General features: G+C 43.7%; 1 protein-coding gene across 4 annotated transcripts in view; it reads right to left on the bottom strand.

Annotated features, from left to right (window-relative positions):
- Positions 1–20,375, bottom strand: part of nphp4 (nephronophthisis 4) — a 516,026-nt gene that overhangs the window by 108,890 nt on the left and 386,761 nt on the right. For 3 of the 4 annotated variants that reach the window (XM_070860148.1, XM_070860149.1, XM_070860150.1), the window contains one exon: positions 6,835–7,026. The exons of the other annotated variant lie outside the window; for it this stretch is intronic. In XM_070860148.1, coding sequence (XP_070716249.1) covers positions 6,835–7,026 — 192 coding nt within the window. The remainder of the gene's footprint in view (positions 1–6,834; positions 7,027–20,375) is intronic. 4 annotated transcript variants of the gene reach the window in all.

Below are 20,375 nucleotides of genomic sequence, written 5' to 3'. Positions count from 1 at the left end.
TCTGCTGAGTTCTAAATTTCTCCCAGTCCCCGGGTTCGCTGCTATTTCTGGCCAATTTGAATGCCACTTCCTTGGCTTTAATACTATCCCTGATTTCCCTTGATAGCCATGGTTGAGCCACCTTCCCTTTTTTATTTTTACGCCAGACAGGGATGTACAATCGTTGTGGTTCATCCATGCGGTCTCTAAATGTCTGCCATTGCCCATCCACAGTCAACCCCTTAAGTATCATTCGCCAATCTATCCTAGCCAATTCACGCCTCATACCTTCAAAGTTACCCTTCTTTAAGTTCTGGACCATGGTCTCTGAATTAACTGTTTCATTCTCCATCCTAATGCAGAATTCCACCATATTATGGTCACTCTTCCCCAAGGGGCCTCGCACAACGAGATTGCTAATTAATCCTCTCTCATTACACAACACCCAGTCTAAGATGGCCTCCCCCCTAGTTGGTTCCTCGACATATTGGTCTAGAAAACCATCCCTTATGCACTCCAGGAAATCCTCCTCTACCGTATTGCTTCCAGTTTGGCTAGCCCAATCTATGTGCATATTAAAGTCACCCATTATAACTGCTGCACCTTTATTGCATGCACCCCTAATTTCCTGTTTGATGCCCTCCCCAACATCACTACTACTGTTTTGAGGTCTGTACACAACTCCCACTAACGTTTTTTGCCCTTTAGTGTTCTGCAGCTCTACCCATATAGATTCCACATCATCCAAGCTAATGTCTTTCCTAACTATTGCATTAATCTCCTCTTTAACCAGCAATGCTACCCCACCTCCTTTTTCTTTTATGCTATCCTTCCTGAATGTTAAATACCCCTGGATGTTGAGTTCCCAGCCCTGATCATCCTGGAGCCACGTCTCTGTAATCCCAATCACATCATATTTGTTAACATCTATTTGCACAGTTAATTCATCCACCTTATTACGGATACTCCTTGTATTAAGACACAAAGCTTTCAGGCTTGTTTTTTTAACACCCTTTGTCCTTTTAGAATTTTGCTGTACAGTGGCCCTTTTTGTTCTTTGCCTTGGGTTTCCCTGCCCTCCACTTTTCCTCATCTCCTTTCTGTCTTTTGCTTTTGTCTCCTTTTTGTTTCCCTCTGTCTCCCTGCATTGGTTCCCATCCCCAAGCATATTAGTTTAACTCTTCCCCAACAGCACGAGCAAATACTTCCCCTAGGACATTGGTTCCGGTCCTGCCCAAGTCCGGTTTTTACTGGTCCCACCTCCCCCAGAACCGGTTCCAATGCCCCAGGAATTTGAATCCCTCCCTGCTGCACCACTGCTCAAGCCACGTATTCATCTGCGCTATCCTGCGATTCCTACTCTGACTAGCACGTGGCACTGGTAGCAATCCCTAGATTACTACTTTTGAGGTCCTACTTTTTAATTTAGCTCCTAGCTCCTTAAATTCGTTTTGTAGGACCTCATCCCTTTTTTTTACCTATGTCGTTGGTACCAATGTGCACCACGACAACTGGCTGTTCTCCCTCCCTTTTTAGAATGCCCTGCACCCGCTCCGAGACATCCTTGACCCTTGCACCAGGGAGGCAACATACCATCCTGGAGTCTCGGTTGCGGCCGCAGAAACGCCTATCTATTCCCCTCACAATTGAATCCCCTATCACTATCGCTCTCCCACTCTTTTGCCTGCCCTCCTGTGCAACAGAGCCAGCCACAGTGCCATGAACTTGGCTGCTGCTGCCCTCCCCTGATGAGTCATCCCCCTCAACAGTACTCAAAATGGTGTATCTGTTTTGCAGGGGGATGACCGCAGGGGACCCCTGCACTACCTTCCTTGCACTGCTCTTCCTGCTGGTCTTCCATTCCCTATCTGGCTGTGGATCCTTCACCTGCGATAAGACCAACTCGCTACACGTGCTGCTCACGTCATTCTCAGCATCGTGGATGCTCCAGAGTGAATCCACCCTCAGCTCCAATTCCACAACGCGGTCCGTCAGGAGCTGGAGGCGGATACACATCCCGCAGATGTAGTCGTCAGGGACACTGGTGTCGTCCCTGAGTTCCCACATGGTACAGGAGGAGCATATCATGTGACCGAGCTCTCCTGCCATGACTTAACCCTTAGATACACTTAAATTGACAACAACAATGTTAAAAGTTACTGACTGATATAAAAAGAAAAAGAAAAGCTACTCACCAATCACCAGCCAATCACTTACCCCCTTGGCTGTGACGTCACCTTTTGATTTCTTTCTGCTTCTTTTTTGCTTTCTCTCCCAGCTGGAGCTGTACAAGCCCCGCCTCTCTCGACGCTCCCCGGACTGCCCGACTGCTGAGCCTTTATAGGCCGCTGCCTCTCACCGACTCCCGCCTCTCTCGCCGCTCCCCGGACTGCCCAACTGCTGAGCCTTTATAGGCCTTTAAGGTGGAGATAGACAGATTTTTGAACGATAAGGGTGTGAAGGGTTATGGGGAGCGGGCAGGGAAGTGGAGCTGAATCCAAGATCAGATCAGCCATGATCTTATTGAATGGCGGAGCAGGCTCGAGGGGCCAAATGACCTACTCCTGCTCCTATGTCTTATGTTCTTTTGTAACGATGGAAAAGAAAATCCTGTTGAAAAAGTCAACAAACCTTACCCACACTCCCCCACTACAGCAACAAGTAAATAAATGTTGAAAAAGTGAAATTTCAGCACTTACCTTGCACTCCGAATGATATCGCCCTGGGATCGTCGCTGGACCGCCTGCTTTCCCCTGCTGGTCTCATCGCCAGGCGCTATAGCAGGTGAAAGACTGAATTTTCGAAACGCGGGACTATGGGGGTGTTGCACACTCGGTGATGTCACCAAGTGGGCGGCGTGGCAAGCGCAAACTGAAGTTCGCGGCAGGCACTGACAGTGTCCCAGAGGGCCGCTCAAGGGTGGTACTAATCAACCGAATTACTAGCTCTAAGAAAGTAATGTTACTTTCTGTGGGGCAGCCCTCTGATTCAGAAGAGTGTTAAAGCCAAGCCTTACTGCACTGATATAGAAGCCTCAATGACGTCATCAACCAGTGTCTCTATTTGAAAGCATAACGCCTTACTGATTTTCATGGTAGACTTAAAAATGAAACTCCAATAGTTGACTGGATGAATGCATTTATTGCCCTTTCTCTTATCTCCTCGCACATCACTCTCCAACTGGCAGGGTTACCGGGGACCTCCACACAAGCATCTACCACTCGGCAACTGGGTGCAAGGAGGTACGTGAGCAATCCACAGTGACTCACTCTCCAATGTTGCCTCCATTCCTGTGGGGAAATACCACATTTCCATGTACAGCAGGAACTAGCACTGGGCTGAGAATTCCTCTGGTCATAAGTGTAGCAATGTCATAAATGTGAAGATTCCTCTGTTCAGTCATTCAATGAAATCATGACACTTTCAAAACATTTTGTTATAAATACTGAATAAAGGAAATCTTCCTCAGCATATTTATGCAGTTGCTGCACGTAGCGACCATAGTTATTCTTCTCCCACTGTTGGCAATCAGGGTGGAGAACCGCACCATACCGCTCCATAGCCCATGTTAGGACATCTCTATATTATTTAATGTTAAAAGTTATTGATGTTGTGCATCATCTCTCCACTTTCTCTCTCTCTCGCCTCCATGTAGTTTTACAGTCAGCTACAGTGACAAATGCAGCCGTGAACCTAATTTGGCTGCTTAATTTTTTGCAATAAAGCATTCCCTCCATTTGTATTAACACATTTTGCCAGAGGGTACTTTAAAGCTTAAATTGAAGTTCCACTGATCCTCTGTTTCAAGTCTCCTTCATGTATCATAGGTTTAGCCTTGAAGGAACATTCCAAATTAAGAATATTAAATTTGAATGTCTCAAGCTGAATCCCACAATACCACCCACAATGCTTGCTGCTTGGCTTCTCAGCTCCATGCTGGCTCAATTTATTTTCTGCAAAGTCTTGTAACTGTAAGTTTCAAATGTGCTACTCCCTGCATTAAATAGCAGGCAGGCACTTGACATTCAAAACTGATGAACTGGTATATGTTTGATCTATGCCTTTAGTGAATATCCAGCAGAGTTCAAGTTTGGCATTCACTGCAACAAGACCTTCCCCAGCTCCTGTGGTCACCACTGAAATATGCTCTCAGCCATGAAAACTTTTACTGAACCCAAGGTGGCAATTCTTTTTGATTTGCTAAAGATTACTAAAGTACGCTAATCCACATCCTGAATTCCAAACTGCAAATCTAAATCACTTCAAAATAACATGTTTACTTTCAATAAAAACACGGCCATTTGAAGAAGATTTAAAAAAATTCATTCCAGGATGTGGGCATCGTTGGCAAAGCCGGCATTTATTGCCCATCCCCAATTGCCCTTGAGAAGGTGATGGTGAGTCGCCTTCTTGAACCGCTGCAGTCCGTGTGGTGAAGGTATTCCCACAGTGCTGTTAGGGAGGGAGTTCCAGGATTTTGACCCAGCGACGATGAAGGAACGGCCAATATATTTTCAAGTCAGGATGGTGTGTGACTTGGAGGGAATTGTTGTGCAATTATCGGTTGTTGATAAAACATTAAACCACTAGCAATCCCACCACATTATTACTGAACATCAAAGAACACAATAGCATTACTGTACAGCAATCAAACAAGTCAATGATTTGTTTTGCTTCTGAGAATAACCTGCCATATACTATGTTCTCTATCTGACTCTGAACTAGAGCCCTTTCATTCATTAAGAGTACCAAATGAAGCTATCCTAGTCTACAAGATCTCCTTTCAGTGGACTAAACACCCCGACACATCAGCGGATTGTGCACTTCTGAAGGTCCCATGTACTAAGAAGAAAGAACTTGCATTTATACAGCGCCTTTCATAACCTCAGGAGGAGGTAGCAAAGTGCTTTACAGCCAATTAACTACTTTTGAAGTGTAGTCACTGTTATAACGCAGGGAAACGCAGCAGACAATTATTTGCCCACAGTAAGGTGCCACAAACAGCCATGAAATTAATGACCAAATAATCTGTTTTTGGTGGTGTTGGATGGTGTAATATATGCACCTGTGAGTTGCATTGTGAGTGGTTTAGCCAGTCACGTGATGTTCACAAGACTCAATAAAACCCCAGTCAGTTGGGTCGACGTCACCACGATGAGGAATGCAGTTGTGAGTCTAGTGGATGAACTGATAATGTATCGTGATTGTTAAACCTCTTAATAAACCAACTAGTTCTTAATAACAATGCGTTGCTATGAATTCTTCAGCAAGGAACCCATGAAGCAAATATATTACAGATGGGGGAATAAATGTTTCCCAGAACACTGGGAAAACTCCCCTGCTCTTGGTCAAATAGTGCCGTGGGATCTTTTACATCCACCTGAGGGGGCAGACAGGGCCTCGGTTTAACGTCGCATGCAGAAAATAACACATCTGACAGTGCAGCACTCCCTCAGTACTGAACTGAGTGTCAGTCTAGATTTTGTGCTCAAATCTCTAGAGTGGGGCTTGAACCCTCAGCCTTCTGACTCAGAGGCAAGAGTGCTACCACTGAACCAAGGCTGACACCTAGAAGACAAACTAGGCAACAGCATCGACCAAAATCAAGCACAGATCAACCAGAGTCGGTCAGTCAACACAATACAGTCAATGCAGGCCTTCTTCACAAATTTCCATCACAAAAATGTTCCAAACATAGGATGTCAACAATTGTAGTTCAACAAAATTTGAAACTTCAACCAAAACTTCAAAACTAATACTCAATATTTCCATTATTATATTAACAGAACAAACTATTCTCTGCAAAGACGTCCTTGAAGGGCAAAGATAACTAAAGAAACTTCTGTTGAAAATGGGAGAGCAAGAACATGTCTGTACTCCCAGAATGCCATTGTTGTGGCAGCCCAAGTGGTTTGTCCCTTGTTTTGATCATTTGTACAAATCAGAATGAAACAGCTTTTTTATCTTGCTTATTTTGTTTGAGGTGATTTTTGTTTTTGTTTGCGTTGGTCCACAAAAGTGGCTGCAAAAAACACTGATCATTTAACAGATACTACACTGAGTGAGAAGGCTGGAATGGAAATTAGCCATTCAGGCCATCTTGCTGCTCCATCAGAAAAAGGTTCAGGTTCACGGCTGACAAAGATGATTTACATCTACTTCTTCCACAATTCAGTCAAATTAGGTAACCGTTCATTTCTCTTTTGAAGGCTGCAACATTCACATCCAGTGCGCTAAGTCACAGTCTGTTCCATAAGTTGACAACTCAAAATATGCAGTAACTCCTTGCAGTTTCCTTAGTTTAAATGAAATCTCTGGGTTTGGTACAAAGCCTGGTTTAGGTGTTAGCTGAAGCTCAGTGGTACCGGTATATTTTACAATGAGAAATAAAGGTCAAGGGTCAAAGCGTGTAGGCAGGACATTAAAACAAAATCTGAATGCAGTTCAGTCACAAGGCAAAGAAATAGAATTTTGTTGATTTTTAGCTCAGGTTTTAAAAAGAGAAATCCAACAGTGGCCTATATAAGTTAGATTTCCTGTAGCCTGCAACTTTAGTAATAAACGGAAAGGGATATTAATTGTCTCATGAAATGGTTAGAAAAAAACCTATGAATCCACGCTCTCTTCCTGCCACTCTCAACAGTTCTTTCCCTTTGACCCCAAGGTCTAGTCATCATCATAGGCAGTCCCTTGGATTTAGTGATGTGACACTTGCACCATAAGGGTTTTTCAAAAATTTCAAACATATTTGATACATTTGCCTGGCAATGACATGTTTTTGTAAGTCAATGCACGTTATCTAGCCGAGGTAATGGTTACTTGAGAGTCTAGATATCCCATCGCTCCAAATGTTACCTGCTGAAAGCCAGAAATTGCAGAATGATCTCATTGCATTGAAGATAGTCTGCTTTTTCCTGCTGCAGATTAAAGTTCGAAAATTCATCAGGCTCAATCACCGTTGCCAGCTCATTGTTATCATCGAGGATCTCAGGGAAGTTAAATGCGTGCATCTGTGCTAAAGATGCTCTTGAAGTCACAGTGGTAGGCCTGGGAATCAAATATAACAATCATTAAATACTAAGATAGCTGTAATTCAGGCAATGTTAGAGCAATACCCTTTTCCCACTCGGGCCTGGGTTTAAATTAGGGTAACAATTTAAATTTAGAATTTCAAAATTCTCATCCTTATTTTCAAATCCCTCCGTGGCCTTGTCCCTCCCTATCTCTGTAATCTCCTCCAGCCCCACAACCCCCAAGATTTCTGCACTCCTCTAATTCTGCCCTGATTATAATCACTCAACCATGCCTTCTGCTGCCTTCTGCTGCCTAGGCCCCAAGCTCTGGAAGTCCCTGCCTGAACCTCTCCGCCTCTCTTTCCTCCTTCAAGACGCTCCTTAGAACATAGCTCTTTGACCAAGCTTTTGGTCACCTGCGTTAATTTCTACTTATGCAGCTCATTGTCAAATTTTTATTGTATAATACTCCTGTGAAGCGCCATGGGACGTCTCACTATGTTAAAGGCGCTATATAAATACAAGTTGTTGTTTTGGTGTTAGCCATATATCCCCGTTTTCCAGGGACAGTCCTCGGATGAGGTTGTGTGTCCCCGGGCAAACAATGTCCCCGAAAGAGTCCCCGGTTCACGAAACTTATCCCCGAACAGACTAACATAGAAACATAGAAAATAGGTGCAGGAGTAGGCCATTCGGCACCACCATTCAATGAGGTCATGGCTGATCATTCACCTCAGTACCCCTTTCCTGCTTTCTCTCCATACCCATTGATCCCTTTAGCTGTAAGGGCCATATCTAACTCCCTCTTGCATATATCCAATGAACTGGCATCAACAACTCTCTGTGGTAGTGAATTCCACAGGTTAACAACTCTCTGAGTGAAGAAGTTTCTCCTCATCTCAGTCCTAAATGGCTTACCCCTTATCCTTAGACTGTGTCCCCTAGTTCTGGACTTCCCCAACATTGGGAAAGTCTAGAGCCATGTTTATTGCAATATATGCATATCATACCGTGAGACATAATCACAGTTTCAGGTCAATGGACTGAACAGTGTTATATTATTTATGAATGGTGTCTGAATGCATGTCAATCGTGTGACGTCACCAACGCAGTAATTATATGCACATTGGTTTTGCAGTTGTAGTGTGACTGTTAAAAATATAGGTTGCACAACCTACATTTCCGTCCTGGCGAATGTGCTGTGCTCCTACCCTGCGCGTCCCCGGATTTGGTTTAGAAAATATAGTCGCCCTAGTTTAAATTCACCCCAGTCAGAAAGGCAAAGTTCTCCTTTTAAGCATCCTCAATGAAATTAGTTCAAGGATGAGCAAACTACATAAAATAGACTTGGAGTTCAGTGGTGTAACTGTCACTGACCAGGCAACCTGCTCAAAGAGATAGTAACCGCAAATGTCACGCTGGTGCAGTGTGGGATTGGTTGGAGTTCATGGACCAATACTGGGGGAGGGTTCTGGAGTACAACTGCTGTATCAAGCATATTTTCCAGAGTATTTGATGTAGTCATTAGGCATGCGGTATAGAAACAAATTGAAAAGCCTAATTCTTCATGACTGGCCTATTCTGGTACAAAGCAGACTTGAAAGCAGCTGAAGATGGGAAACGGTAAACCAACAAAAATTACAAAGTGACATCTGAGATGAAAGCCAGGATCCAATTCAAAGGTGGTATTGATTTGTACGCGGGAGACTTTTAGTGATCTTTATCTAAATCCACAAAAAAACCAGTATCACTCCCCGTGCCTGGGATGGTGCTGGTGGCATATGTATTTTTGTTAATTTAAATCCATTGGCAGTTTTTAAGTGCAACAGTTGGTTAAAAAACCAGTACAACCTGGGCCATGCAGCGTTCTTTAAAACATTCTTGCTGTCTTGTATCTAAAGATTTACTTTACTAAAGAGTTTTATAATTCAATCGCAGATCATACACTCGAGAAACAGAAGAGGAAATAATTCTGCAAAAACTTGTGTGTGTGGCAGGATTTCCTTACTTTTATACTCCATCCCCTTTGCAATAAAGGCCAACATTCCATTTGACAACTACAAGAGAAATACAGCATCAATCCTTGTATATGGTCTTCTTAGACCTCACAAAGGCCTTTGACACTGTCAACTATGAGGGACTATGGAGCGTCCTCCTCCAATTCGGCTGCTCCCAAAAGTTTGTCATCATCCTTCGCCTGCTCCATGATGACACGCAAGCAGTGATCCTGACCAACGGATCCACCACAGACTCAATCCACGTCCGGACCGGGGTCAAGCAGGGCTGCGTCATCGCACCAACATTCTTCTCAATCTTCCTTGCTGCAATGCTTCATCTCACTCTCAACAAGCTCCCCGCTGGAGTCGAACTAAACTATAGAACCAATGGGAACCTGTTCAACCTTCGCCGCCTCCAGGCTAGATCTAAGATTGTTCCATCCTCTGCCATCGAACTACAGTGCGCGGACGACACTTGCGCACTCAAAGGTCAATCTCCAAGCCATCGTCAACACTTTCACCGAGGCGTATACCAGCGTGTAACAGTGCAGCTATCTGAGCCAATGCGCAGCTTGGACGGATGCGGGAGAGGACAGTCACGAGGTGGGAATGTGCTCCGAGCCAGAAGCAAGATGTTGCTCCTGGCTCTCATGTGTCATTGGCAATGAGGGTGCAGCACCTTGGGGTGCAGTGCCGTGCTCTGGGACCACTGGGAGCCCTCTGCCACCAGTGTTCGTGGCTACCAGCTCCAGGGTCTCCTCCATCCCTTCCATATTATATATTATTTGTTGGACAAAAACTCGGTGCCAACTATGTTCTTGGTGCTTAGTAGGCTTTTTGATGCTGGTGAATCTTCCTCGTGCCTCCCACAATAGCCAAACAAGCACACACAACAGCCACACATGCTTTCAGTCCCTCTCATCTCTCTCTCTCCTTTCTGCGCATGTCATGATGACCCTTGACATCGTGGGAATCGAGCGTTGCCATGCCGTTGCGAAGGACGCGACACTTTACGGCAGAAGGTCAGAGAGATTTAACGCTAACGCCCATTTCATATCGCTCGTGGTAATGCCCAATTTCAAAAATGGAAACTAGGGGCTTTGAGAATGGGCGACAAGTCAGCAATCTGAAAACCCATTTTTACCGCCCACGCCGGAAACAATGCCCATTTTTGGGCGATCTGCATGAAAGTGTAAAATCTAGCCCAGAGGATGTTATTTATATTGACTTTCGGAAGGCATTTGATAAAGTCCCTCATACGAGACTGTTAGTTAAAATTTAAGCTTAAGGAATTGAAGGAAAATTGTTGACCGGGTTAGGAGATTGGCTGAGCGGCAGGAGACCAAGAGTAGGGATAATGGGCAAGTATTCTAATTGGCAGGATGTGACTAGTGGTATCCCACAGGGATCTGTGTTGGGGCCTCAACTATTCACTGTATTTATTAACGGCTTAGATGATGGGATAGAGAGGCACATATCCAAGTTTGCTGATGACGCAAAGAAAAGCGACATTGTACGCGATGTAGATGGAAGTTTAAAATGACAAAGAGATATTAATAGATTAAGTAAATGGGCAAAATCTGTGGCAAATGGATTTCAATATAGGCACGTGTGAGGTCATTCACTTTGGTCCTAAAAAGGATAGAAAGAATACCTTCTAAATGGTGCAAAGCTAGAAACAGTGGAGGTCCAAAGAGACTTGGGGTTCTATGTATATAGATAATTAAATTGTCATGGACAGTTACAGAAAATAATCAAAAAGGCTAATGGAATGCTGACCTTTATATCTAGAGGACTAGAATACAAGGGATTAGAAGTCATGATTCAGCTATATAAAGCCCTAGTTAGACCACACCTGGAGTAGCATTTTCAGTTCTGGGCACCACACCTTAGGAAGGATGTATTGGTCTTGGAGGGAGTGCAGCGGTGATTTATAGAATGATACCCAGACTCCAAAGGTTAAATTACGAGGAAAGATTGCATTAACTAGGGTTGTATTCCCTGCAATTTAGAAGGTTAAGGGGTGATTTGATCGATATTTTCAATATATTTAGGGCAACCAAAAGGCAATGTCCCCTTTAATTTTTTTTGAGCTGCTACCCCTTTAACGAGCTGCGCAGCTAATTCACAATCCGCGAATGTGGGGTTACTCTATTTAAAATCTGGTGAGCCGGCTGCGCAGGAGCTCCAGAGCACTGCGCGGACACGCAGCTTAAAGGGAACATTGCTGATAGGTAGATAGAGAGAAACTATTTCTGCTAGTTGGTGAATCTAGGACTGGGGGACATAGTCAAAGGATTAGAGCCAGGCCTTTCAGGAGTGAAATTATCCCTACTCTCTGTATACTGTTCTATAGCCAATCCTCTATCCATGCTGATATATTACCCCCAACCAGGTGAACTTTTATCTTGTGCAGTAACCTTTTATGCGGCACCTTGTCAAATGCCTTCTGGAAGTCCAAATGCACCACATCCACTGATTCCCCTTTATCCACCCTGTTCGTTACATCCTCAAAGAATTCTAGCAAATTTGTCAATGACTTCCCCTTCATAAATCCATGCTGACTCTGCCTGACCAAATTTTGCTTTTCCAAATGTCCTGCTACTGCTTCTTTAATAATGAACTCCAACATTTTCTCAACCACAGATGTTAGGCTTACTGGTCTATAGTTTCCTGCTTTTTGTCTGCCTCCTTTTTTAAACAGGGGCATTACATTTGCAGTTTTCCAATCTGCTGGGACCTCCCCAGAATCCAGGGAATTTTGGTAGCTATTTTAGTAGCTATTCAAAACTACAGTTTGTCTAATTTTCCCAGCAGCAGCATAAATAACCTAAATAAATAAGTGCGAACCAGTAGAATTATCACCAAATTGACATTAATCACTATTTTTACCAAGTTCCACATAGCATCATGTGAAGGTCAGGGTGACTTAAAAATTAAACCTCTTTAATCCAAAAGCATTATTTGGAAGAGATACTTTGTTTTATTTAAGTCTGAAATGTTAATAACTCTCATTTTAGAAGCATGGCCATTTCTCTATGCTCACCTCTAGATTTAAACGCATCAGAAACTTGCAGCAATGACATGAATGTGACCAAAATGACTTGTTTTTGTTTAGTTTTGGTTTGGTGCCTGTTCCTTTAAATTCAGAGTAAATAAAGGGGGTGAAATTCGGTAGCGACCCGTTTGGGGCGCTAACTTTTAGAAAATTTAGCGCCCAGCGAAATGGCTTGCAAAATTGTGGAAAATTGGGCATTTTGCCCCAGGAGTGAGGGGGGGGGGGTGAACGGTAAGTGAGGCGCGAATGGCCTCAGCTGGGCACTGCAGGGGGAGCTATTCACAGAGATTTACCAATTTCAGCTGACTTGCATTCAGCAATCAGCCTTCAATCCTTGACTCCAGCTCGATCTAGCTCTGAAAGGGGAGGTAATTTGAACCTGCTGCTGTTCATTTTCAGCATTGCTGCACTTGAGTCAGACATCTCAGCAACTGATGATTGCAAGAGGATTTGAGTACAGGAGCAAGGATGGCTTACTACAGTTATACAGGGCCTTGGTGAGACCGCATTGTATTGTGCGCGGTTTTGGTCTCCTTACTTAAGAAAGGATATACTTGCCATAGAGGGAGTGTAACAAAGGTTCACCAGACTGATTCCTGGGATGGCAGGACTGTCATATGAGGAGAGATTGTGTTGACAAGGCCTGTATTCACTAGAGTTTACAAGAATGAGAGGAGATCTCATTGAGATGCACAAAATTCTGATGGGGTTGGATAGACCGGATGCGGGGAGAATGTTTCCCCTGGCTGGGAAGTCTAGAACAAGGGATCACCGTCTCAGGATACGGGCTGGGAAATTTAGGACCGAGATGAGGAGAAATTATTTTACTCAGAAGGTGGTGAACCTGTGGAATTCTCTACCACAGAAGGCTGTGGAGGCCAAGTCACTGAATATATTTAAGAGGGAGATAGATAGATTTCTGGAAACAAAGACATCAAGGCGTATGGGGAAAAAGCTGGAATATGGTGATGAGATAGAGGATCAGCCATGATCATATTGAATGGTGGTGCAGACTGGAAGGGCCGAATGGCCTACTACTGCTCCTATTTTCGCTGTTTCTATGAGAGACCTGTTGTGAAATGGCTGTTGCGAATTGCGCTTCAAGGGAGACGGCCACGCGGTTCAATGACGTGCCTCCCGGAGGCACTAACAGCAGGCGCACAGGAGCCCAATTTCAGCCCCAAACAGTTTGAAAATACCCGACTGCAGTTCAATTCCTTTCCAAAGCTTAACCCAATACAATATTACGGAATCATTTGAATATAAACAATGCGTTATTGGTTCCATGTATATTACTGACAGTTCCTGTTAAAATTCCAGTGATCAATTACGCAAGATTCAGGAATCATAGAATAATACAGCACAGAAGGAGGCCATTCGGCCCATCGAGTCTGCACTGGCTCTTTCAAGGAGCAATCCAATAAGTCCCATGCCCTGCAATTTTTTTCCCCTTCAAGTATTTATCCTCCCAGTTACTTTTTTTCTGGGATATTAAAAAAGGAGCTGTTCTGTTCCACCTGAGAAGTCAGGCTGGTGCTATTCGGAGTGACAGAAGAATTCAGTTTGAAGCTTTCAAGAGATTAGGCTAGGTTAGTATACACTCTCGAGTGATGAGAAATATAAAAGAAACAATGCATCATATAAACTGTATTTACAAAGAGTTAGCTTAGTAGCTTAGTACTTAGAGTTGCAATCCTCTATTATTTTCATCTTGAGGAATTAGGTGGAATGATTTCTGTTGTAAATATATAACTATCATATGATTATTTCTTATTTGTTCAGTCATCTTTTGTTAATACATTTGCTTAATGTTTTAAATTTAAAATGAGGCCTGATGGTGTGATGCTCTCTTGACTCATCCAAGATGGGAGAGATCCTATGAAGGTAGAGGATAATTCTAGTGACTAAATATATTTAACTGGAAGGTTTTTCTGTTTGTTATCCTGGGCCTTACCCAGATATCAAGAGTCCCTCTCAAGGTCACAGGGAGTTGGGGCTCATCTATTAAAGTGATCCAAAATACAGAATTTGAACAGAATCCAGAGTAAGAAAGGTAGAAAATACCGCAAAAACATAACAGTGATGAATGTTTATGCAGTGGTCTGTAGAAAATGGCTGAAAGTGTCCTTGGGGAGGCAACACCAGGCATAGAATGGTGCATTGTGTAAGCAATATCGAAATAACCACACAAAATTTCAGTCATCACTTTCAAAGAGACTTTTTTTTTTGAGTCTCATACTAGATCGCGGTAAATTAAAAGTCACATTGGTGACCTTTTCAGGCCCTGTTTTCCTGAATGAGTCAAAGATCTCCAAAACTGCAGATGTCTGCGTTACCAATGAATTCAGTACAAAAGTAATCTTTATTTGTCAACTACTGTGTTTTCCAAGAACTAATTAATGAGGAAATAATACATTTTATATGATTCTTTGAAGTGCTTGCCGAATAGCACCATTGATTGTCCATTAAAGACTTGGGGGTCGAAATTCAGGGTCTTAGAGACCCGTTAATGCCCGTTTTTAGCGGCCATGCGGCGGAATCCTGTGGCCACTGCTTTGGGGTCAACTAGCCACCCCGACCCAAATTGAGGGCGGGGATTTTTTGGCCTGGACTCCATACCGCACAATGCTGATGACCTGAATTTCGGCCCCTTGCTCTAGTGTTAATAGTCAAGAGAATAAATCTATTATTTGTAAACATTGTAGAAGTCTACTTCTCAAATTTAAATAATATGGATTAGGACAGATTGTTCATTCAACTTACCTGCATTATTGCGTTCTCAATTAATTCCTGAAAATAGAAATATATGGGCCCAAAAATTCAATGGCCCTGCTCTGGTTTTTCATGCGCAAAATGGTGGCGAAGCATCCAATATGGCTGCATGTGCACACTCATTACTCTACCTGCCATATTGGTGAAGGTAGGAAAAGAGATGTGCAAGACCTGTGCCTGAAACAAGTGCCAGGAACTTTGCATACGCAAATAGAGGGCCTAATGCCTGTTTGAATCTCACTTTGTAAAAGTTGGCTGCCTTGATCAGAGCCAGTGTTGGGACAGCTGCATTCAGGTAAACGTGGTCTATGTGCAGCCAAACCAGCGGATCTTGAAGGGATCTCTGCAGACCGCCACCAAAAATGGAAGTTTAAAAAAAAATACTTAGCTGAATGTGGAGCCGGGAGGTGCAGGAGTTCTCCACCCAGCTCCACATTAAAACCACATGGGCCGCTGCTGGACACCGCTTGCTCCCTCTCCTGACTGCCCCCTCCCACTCGCCCCTTCTCCCTCTTCCAATCACTGACCTCCCTCTCCCGTTCGCCCAGTCCCTCTCCTGGACACCCTCTCTCCTGATTGCTTCCCCCCACTCCTCTCCCAGGTCCTACCTGAGGGTATGAGGAAAGATAGTGAAGAAAATGAGGAAGATCGAGGGTTTAGGGCCAGGGTTCGGCTTAGTAAATATATTATACCCATCAGAAATGTCACTATTTACAATCCTTTCCTGTATGTGTTTCATTGATGGTACATCAAGGCTTACAGGAAACTTCAGCAAACTCCACAGTCCAGAGCTCATAATTTCTGCGGCTCACAATGTGTAGAAGCATAAGGAGAGGCCATTCAGCCCAAGAAATTCAAACAGAACAATGCTCCTTTCATGCTGTAATTATAAGCCCATTTAAAAAATAAATCTGTTTCATAAACTGCACATTTCCAGGCTGCACACTGACACGATTCACTAGCAGCTCTTTAATTACTGAGAAAAAGAGATATTCTTTTTTTTGTCAAAAGATAAATTTTCCCTTTAATCTGTTCAGAGACGGTTTTTCACATTGCCAAAAGATAATTGTGAAATTCCATAATATCTGACTAACTTTAATTCCTCTGTTATCTAGCTTTGCCTGATGGATGATATTTCCATGGTCTGTGCAGCTCAGGAACCATTGTGTTCTGTAGCACAGTCAATCTAGACTTAAAGCATTCAATCCCTTTCTAGCCAGATATACATCCAACTCTTTTTAAAGGCACCACATTCATTACTGTTGCTGGGAGTATGTTAAACATATCCACTACTTTGTCAGGAAATAATTTTTTCTAATCTCGAGACTTGCTCAGAAATTGTACTTTTGTCCTCGCTGTCCAATTTGTACAGCCGATAACTCATCTACATCATTCATACCTCTCGGGGTCCTAACAGTCCTGAATCATGACCCTGATCAATCTTTCCGTTTGGTTCACTCTCTGTGCTGAACGCATCTAGCTGCTTTATATTACTCCATTTCAATTGGGATTCTGGGAGACCAGTGACTGTGAGCTGGCTGTCTCCATTTGCGTTGCAAATCCGGCTTCCTAATCCTGCCAGCAGATTTGGGGCGAACGCTTTCTGTTAGATTTTAAGACGATTAAAGGAGTTGTGAGGGTAGATGGAGAGAAACTATTCCTTCTGGTGGGGGAGTCCAGAACAAAGGGACATATCTTTAAAATTAAAGCTAACCTGTTCAGGGGTGATCTCAGGGAGCTCGTCTTCACACAAAGGCTAGTGAAAATCTGGAACACTCTCCCTAAAAAACCTGTTGAGGCTGGGGGGTGTCAATTGAAAATTTCAAAACTGAGATAGATAGATTTTTGTGAGGCAAGGGTATTAAGTGTTACGGAACCAAGGCGGGTATACTGAATTAAGATACAGATCAGCCATGATCTATTGAATGGTGGCACAGGCTCGAGGGGCTGAATGGGCTACTCATGTTCCTATGTGCCTACGAGTCTGCTGCCCAAGAGATGGGAGGCATATTTAGCAATAGAAACAAAGGGAGCCAGTTCATTGGCAGCAGCCTCCTGTGATCCAAATTACAATGGTGCCAATCAGTTGGTATTCTTCCCTGATCTTTCAGCAAGCCATTAAAGTCATTTCGAGAGAAGGGGACAAATATTCAGGGACACGTGGCCAGACAAGAATTGGAATCTAAGTGGGGGGAGCAGAAATTGAGTCAGGACCAGATTATGTTATGCCCGCATCCTTTTCCATTCGCCAAAATTTTCAAATGACTTGAGGGCAAGTGTCTAATAGAGCAAGCGTATTATGTTGCTGTACAGATGCAGATATTACATAATACAAAGTAATTCCCATCATCTGCACTCTAGCATTAGTGCGCCACTGGCACCCAGGTTGCTCAAGGTATTGGAGGATTTAAAATTTATACGGCCAGGGTTTCTCTGCGGGAATCATTCGCAGAGTGATTGACTGCAGTAGGCTATTTAGAAACAGGTAAAAAAACATTAACTTTAAAAAATCTCCAGCTGGTTCTCGAACGCTGCCACCTGACCCCATTGCCAATGTCCCTCCCCCACCTGAAGTGGCGCAGGCACCCGGCACAGATATGTAAATGCCCCTGACCCCAGGATTCGGGGCCCGGTCAGTGGTGTGTCCATCGGGCGGGCAGAAGTATTGTCACCCCTGGAAAGATCTCCCCTAGATATTCAGCTCAAAGGTAACTCAAAGGAATACCGAATGTAGCCTATCCTGCTAAATCATTGATACAAGGTTAGGATGACGTATTGTAGATTTTAATCAAATGACCTAGAGATACATCCGAGCACATGGTTAGTCTTGTAATTAGTGTCATCCTGGCTGGATACTTGCAGCAAATGAAAATAAATACTCGAAGGACTTGCATTTATATTGTACTTTATCACTGTTCTCGGATACATTCCAAAGCGCTTCATACACAATGAGTTACTTTGAATCGCAGTGACTTTATCAAATGCCTTTGTTCATGGGCACTTCGTCATCATACACACGTTTCATTCTTCCTGATCCATCTTGATTAAAATTATGCACATTAAAATCCATCTACCATTAATTAACCCATCCACTTAATTGGTTCAGACCACTTTGACTGCTATCAATCGCTCTTATACTCATCACTGGGCCTCACAGTCTGGTGCCAGCAGCAATCGCTGTAATCATATACTAGAAGTAGCTTCCTACATCTCATTTATGAATATCATAAATAGCAAGGGACTCAGAAAAGACCACTGTGGAACTCCACTAATCCATGCCTACCCCCAACAGAGCTTCTTCCTTCCATCACCTTCTGCTTTCTCCAGCCAAACCACTTTTCAATCCAGCAAGTTTATTCGCCATTTGCTTCCTGTGCCTTAATCTGCTTGAAAAGACTTAAATGTGGGACTTTAATTAAATGCTTTCCCAAAACAAATTTTATCCACTAGATAATCCTTGTTCACTAGTTCCGTTGCCGCTTCAGAATATCAAGTAAATGGCTCTGCTGCATCTCAGTCAGTGCTTACTCTTCCTCATGAGCTCACCACTTTTTAAATGAACATCGCTACAATCATGTAAACTGTTCTTTACGTCACTAACAGTGCTAGGCTAACTAATCATGGCGCAGTTCATTTTTGAATATCCAGTTAACATTTGTTCCTATATGTTTGGAACTCTTAAAAATATTAATGAATGCCATACCCATTTCCTTAATCGTTGGCTTGAGGATTCCAGGCTGCATCACATTTGAATTCCATGCCCTTTAATCTGCATTAGTCTCCCATGTGGTACCTTGTCAAAGGGGTTCTGAAAGTACATTAGCACCTGACCCACTGCTTTTTCCCACCCACATTATGTGCCACCTCCTCAAGGAACTGCCAGGTTTATTAAGCATGATCTTCCTTTCTGTATTCCGTGTTTTACCCAACTTATCTGTTAAATGCTCTATCTACTATGAACACAGCTAACATTAATGGGTCCTTCTTGCTGCTATATATAATCAACCTTTCTAATCTTTTTAACTTTTTAAATTCTTTATTGACTAAAAGAGTGATATGAGCACACAATCTAGGCTGGCACTTCAGTGTAGTACTGAGGGAGGACTGCGGTGTTGGAAGTGCCAACTTTCAGACGAGACTTTAAAATGAGGCCATGGGCTCAATTTTGCCCAGCCCGTTTTCTGGCGTTACGCCGGGTTTTTAGGTCCAGAAATGCAGCAAAAAACTATGTCCAAAGTTTCCCTGATCTTTATACTGCAATCCGGAGCTGCGCAGCGTGGCCAGGTGCCTCGGGGGGTGGAGCCTGCTGTCTGTGCCGGAAAACGCAGCCGGGCCTTCTGCGCATGCACAGGAAAAAAAACATACGTTTTTTGACGTCGCTGAAATGGACGCTCATGCGCAGTGTGGCCCCAAGTGAGTGCCTTACTGGTCCGCTGTGGCCCCGAGTGCATGCCTTTCCGGTCCGCTGTGGCCCCGAGTGAGTGCCTTTCCGGTCCGCTGTGGCCCCAAGTGCATGCCTTCCCGGTCTGCTGTGGCCCCAAGTGCGTGCCTTCCCGGTCTGCTGTGGCCCCAAGTGCGTGCCTTCCCGGTCTGCTGTGGCCCCGAGTGAGTGCTGGTCCCGGTCCGCTGTGGCCCCGAATGAGTGTTGGTCAGTGCGATCCCTGCCCCGCTGATCCTCTGTCATCCCCGAGTGAGTGCCTTCCCGGTCCGCTCCGCTTCCCACCCCTAGCCCAGGCCGAATGGCCTCCGATTTATTTACCTCCACCAATTTTTTTTTTAAACTCTCCGCAAGGGTTTTCTCGAGGCGCCACATACGCTGGCCTAAGTAGAAATGGAGTAACTATCAGCTGGCCAAAATTCACCAAATGGCCAGAATTTGCGTTGGTGGCTGGTTACGCCCCCTTTGGATTAAAAAAAACTTAACTAAATGAGTTAGGCTGATGCAAATTGATTGGGGAAACTGTGGATTTTTAAGTTAGGCCAGAAAAAGCAGCCTACTCTAAAAAAGTGCCGCAAATACTGGGGCAAATTGAGCCCATGTCTGCTTACTGAGGTGATTGTAAGGGATCCCATGGCACTCACCGAAGAATAGCAGGGTTCTTGTGATGTCCTGGCCAACATTTATCCCTCAAACAATACTGTCAAAACTGATTAACTGGTCATTTATTTCACTGCTCTTTGGGGGACCTTGCTGTGAGTAAAATTGGCTGCCATGTTTGCCGACATAACAACAGTGATGACATTTCAAAAGTAATCAATCCATTGGCTGTGGTGCTTTGTGACATTCTATGGACAAGAAAAACACCACATAAATGCAAGTTCCTTCTATGATTCTTTCTACAGCATCCTGCAGGACTTGCAACACATGAAGAGTGCAGGTGGGAAAATGATCAAATATGCTCACCTGCAACTTTGTGATCAGATATTGGCACTGTATTTTGTCGCTAACATTTTATAATACAACAAACAACCAATACAACAAGATTGAGGATATGTGATGACGATTTAAGTGGCCACATGCTGCTCAGGTGATGTTCATAAAGAAAATAGAAAATT

This window comes from Pristiophorus japonicus, chromosome 18 (genome assembly GCF_044704955.1).
Source record: "Pristiophorus japonicus isolate sPriJap1 chromosome 18, sPriJap1.hap1, whole genome shotgun sequence".
Lineage (NCBI taxonomy): Eukaryota > Metazoa > Chordata > Chondrichthyes > Pristiophoridae > Pristiophorus > Pristiophorus japonicus.
Note: the sequence above shows the minus strand (reverse complement) of the source record. Positions and strands in the feature narration are given on the sequence as shown.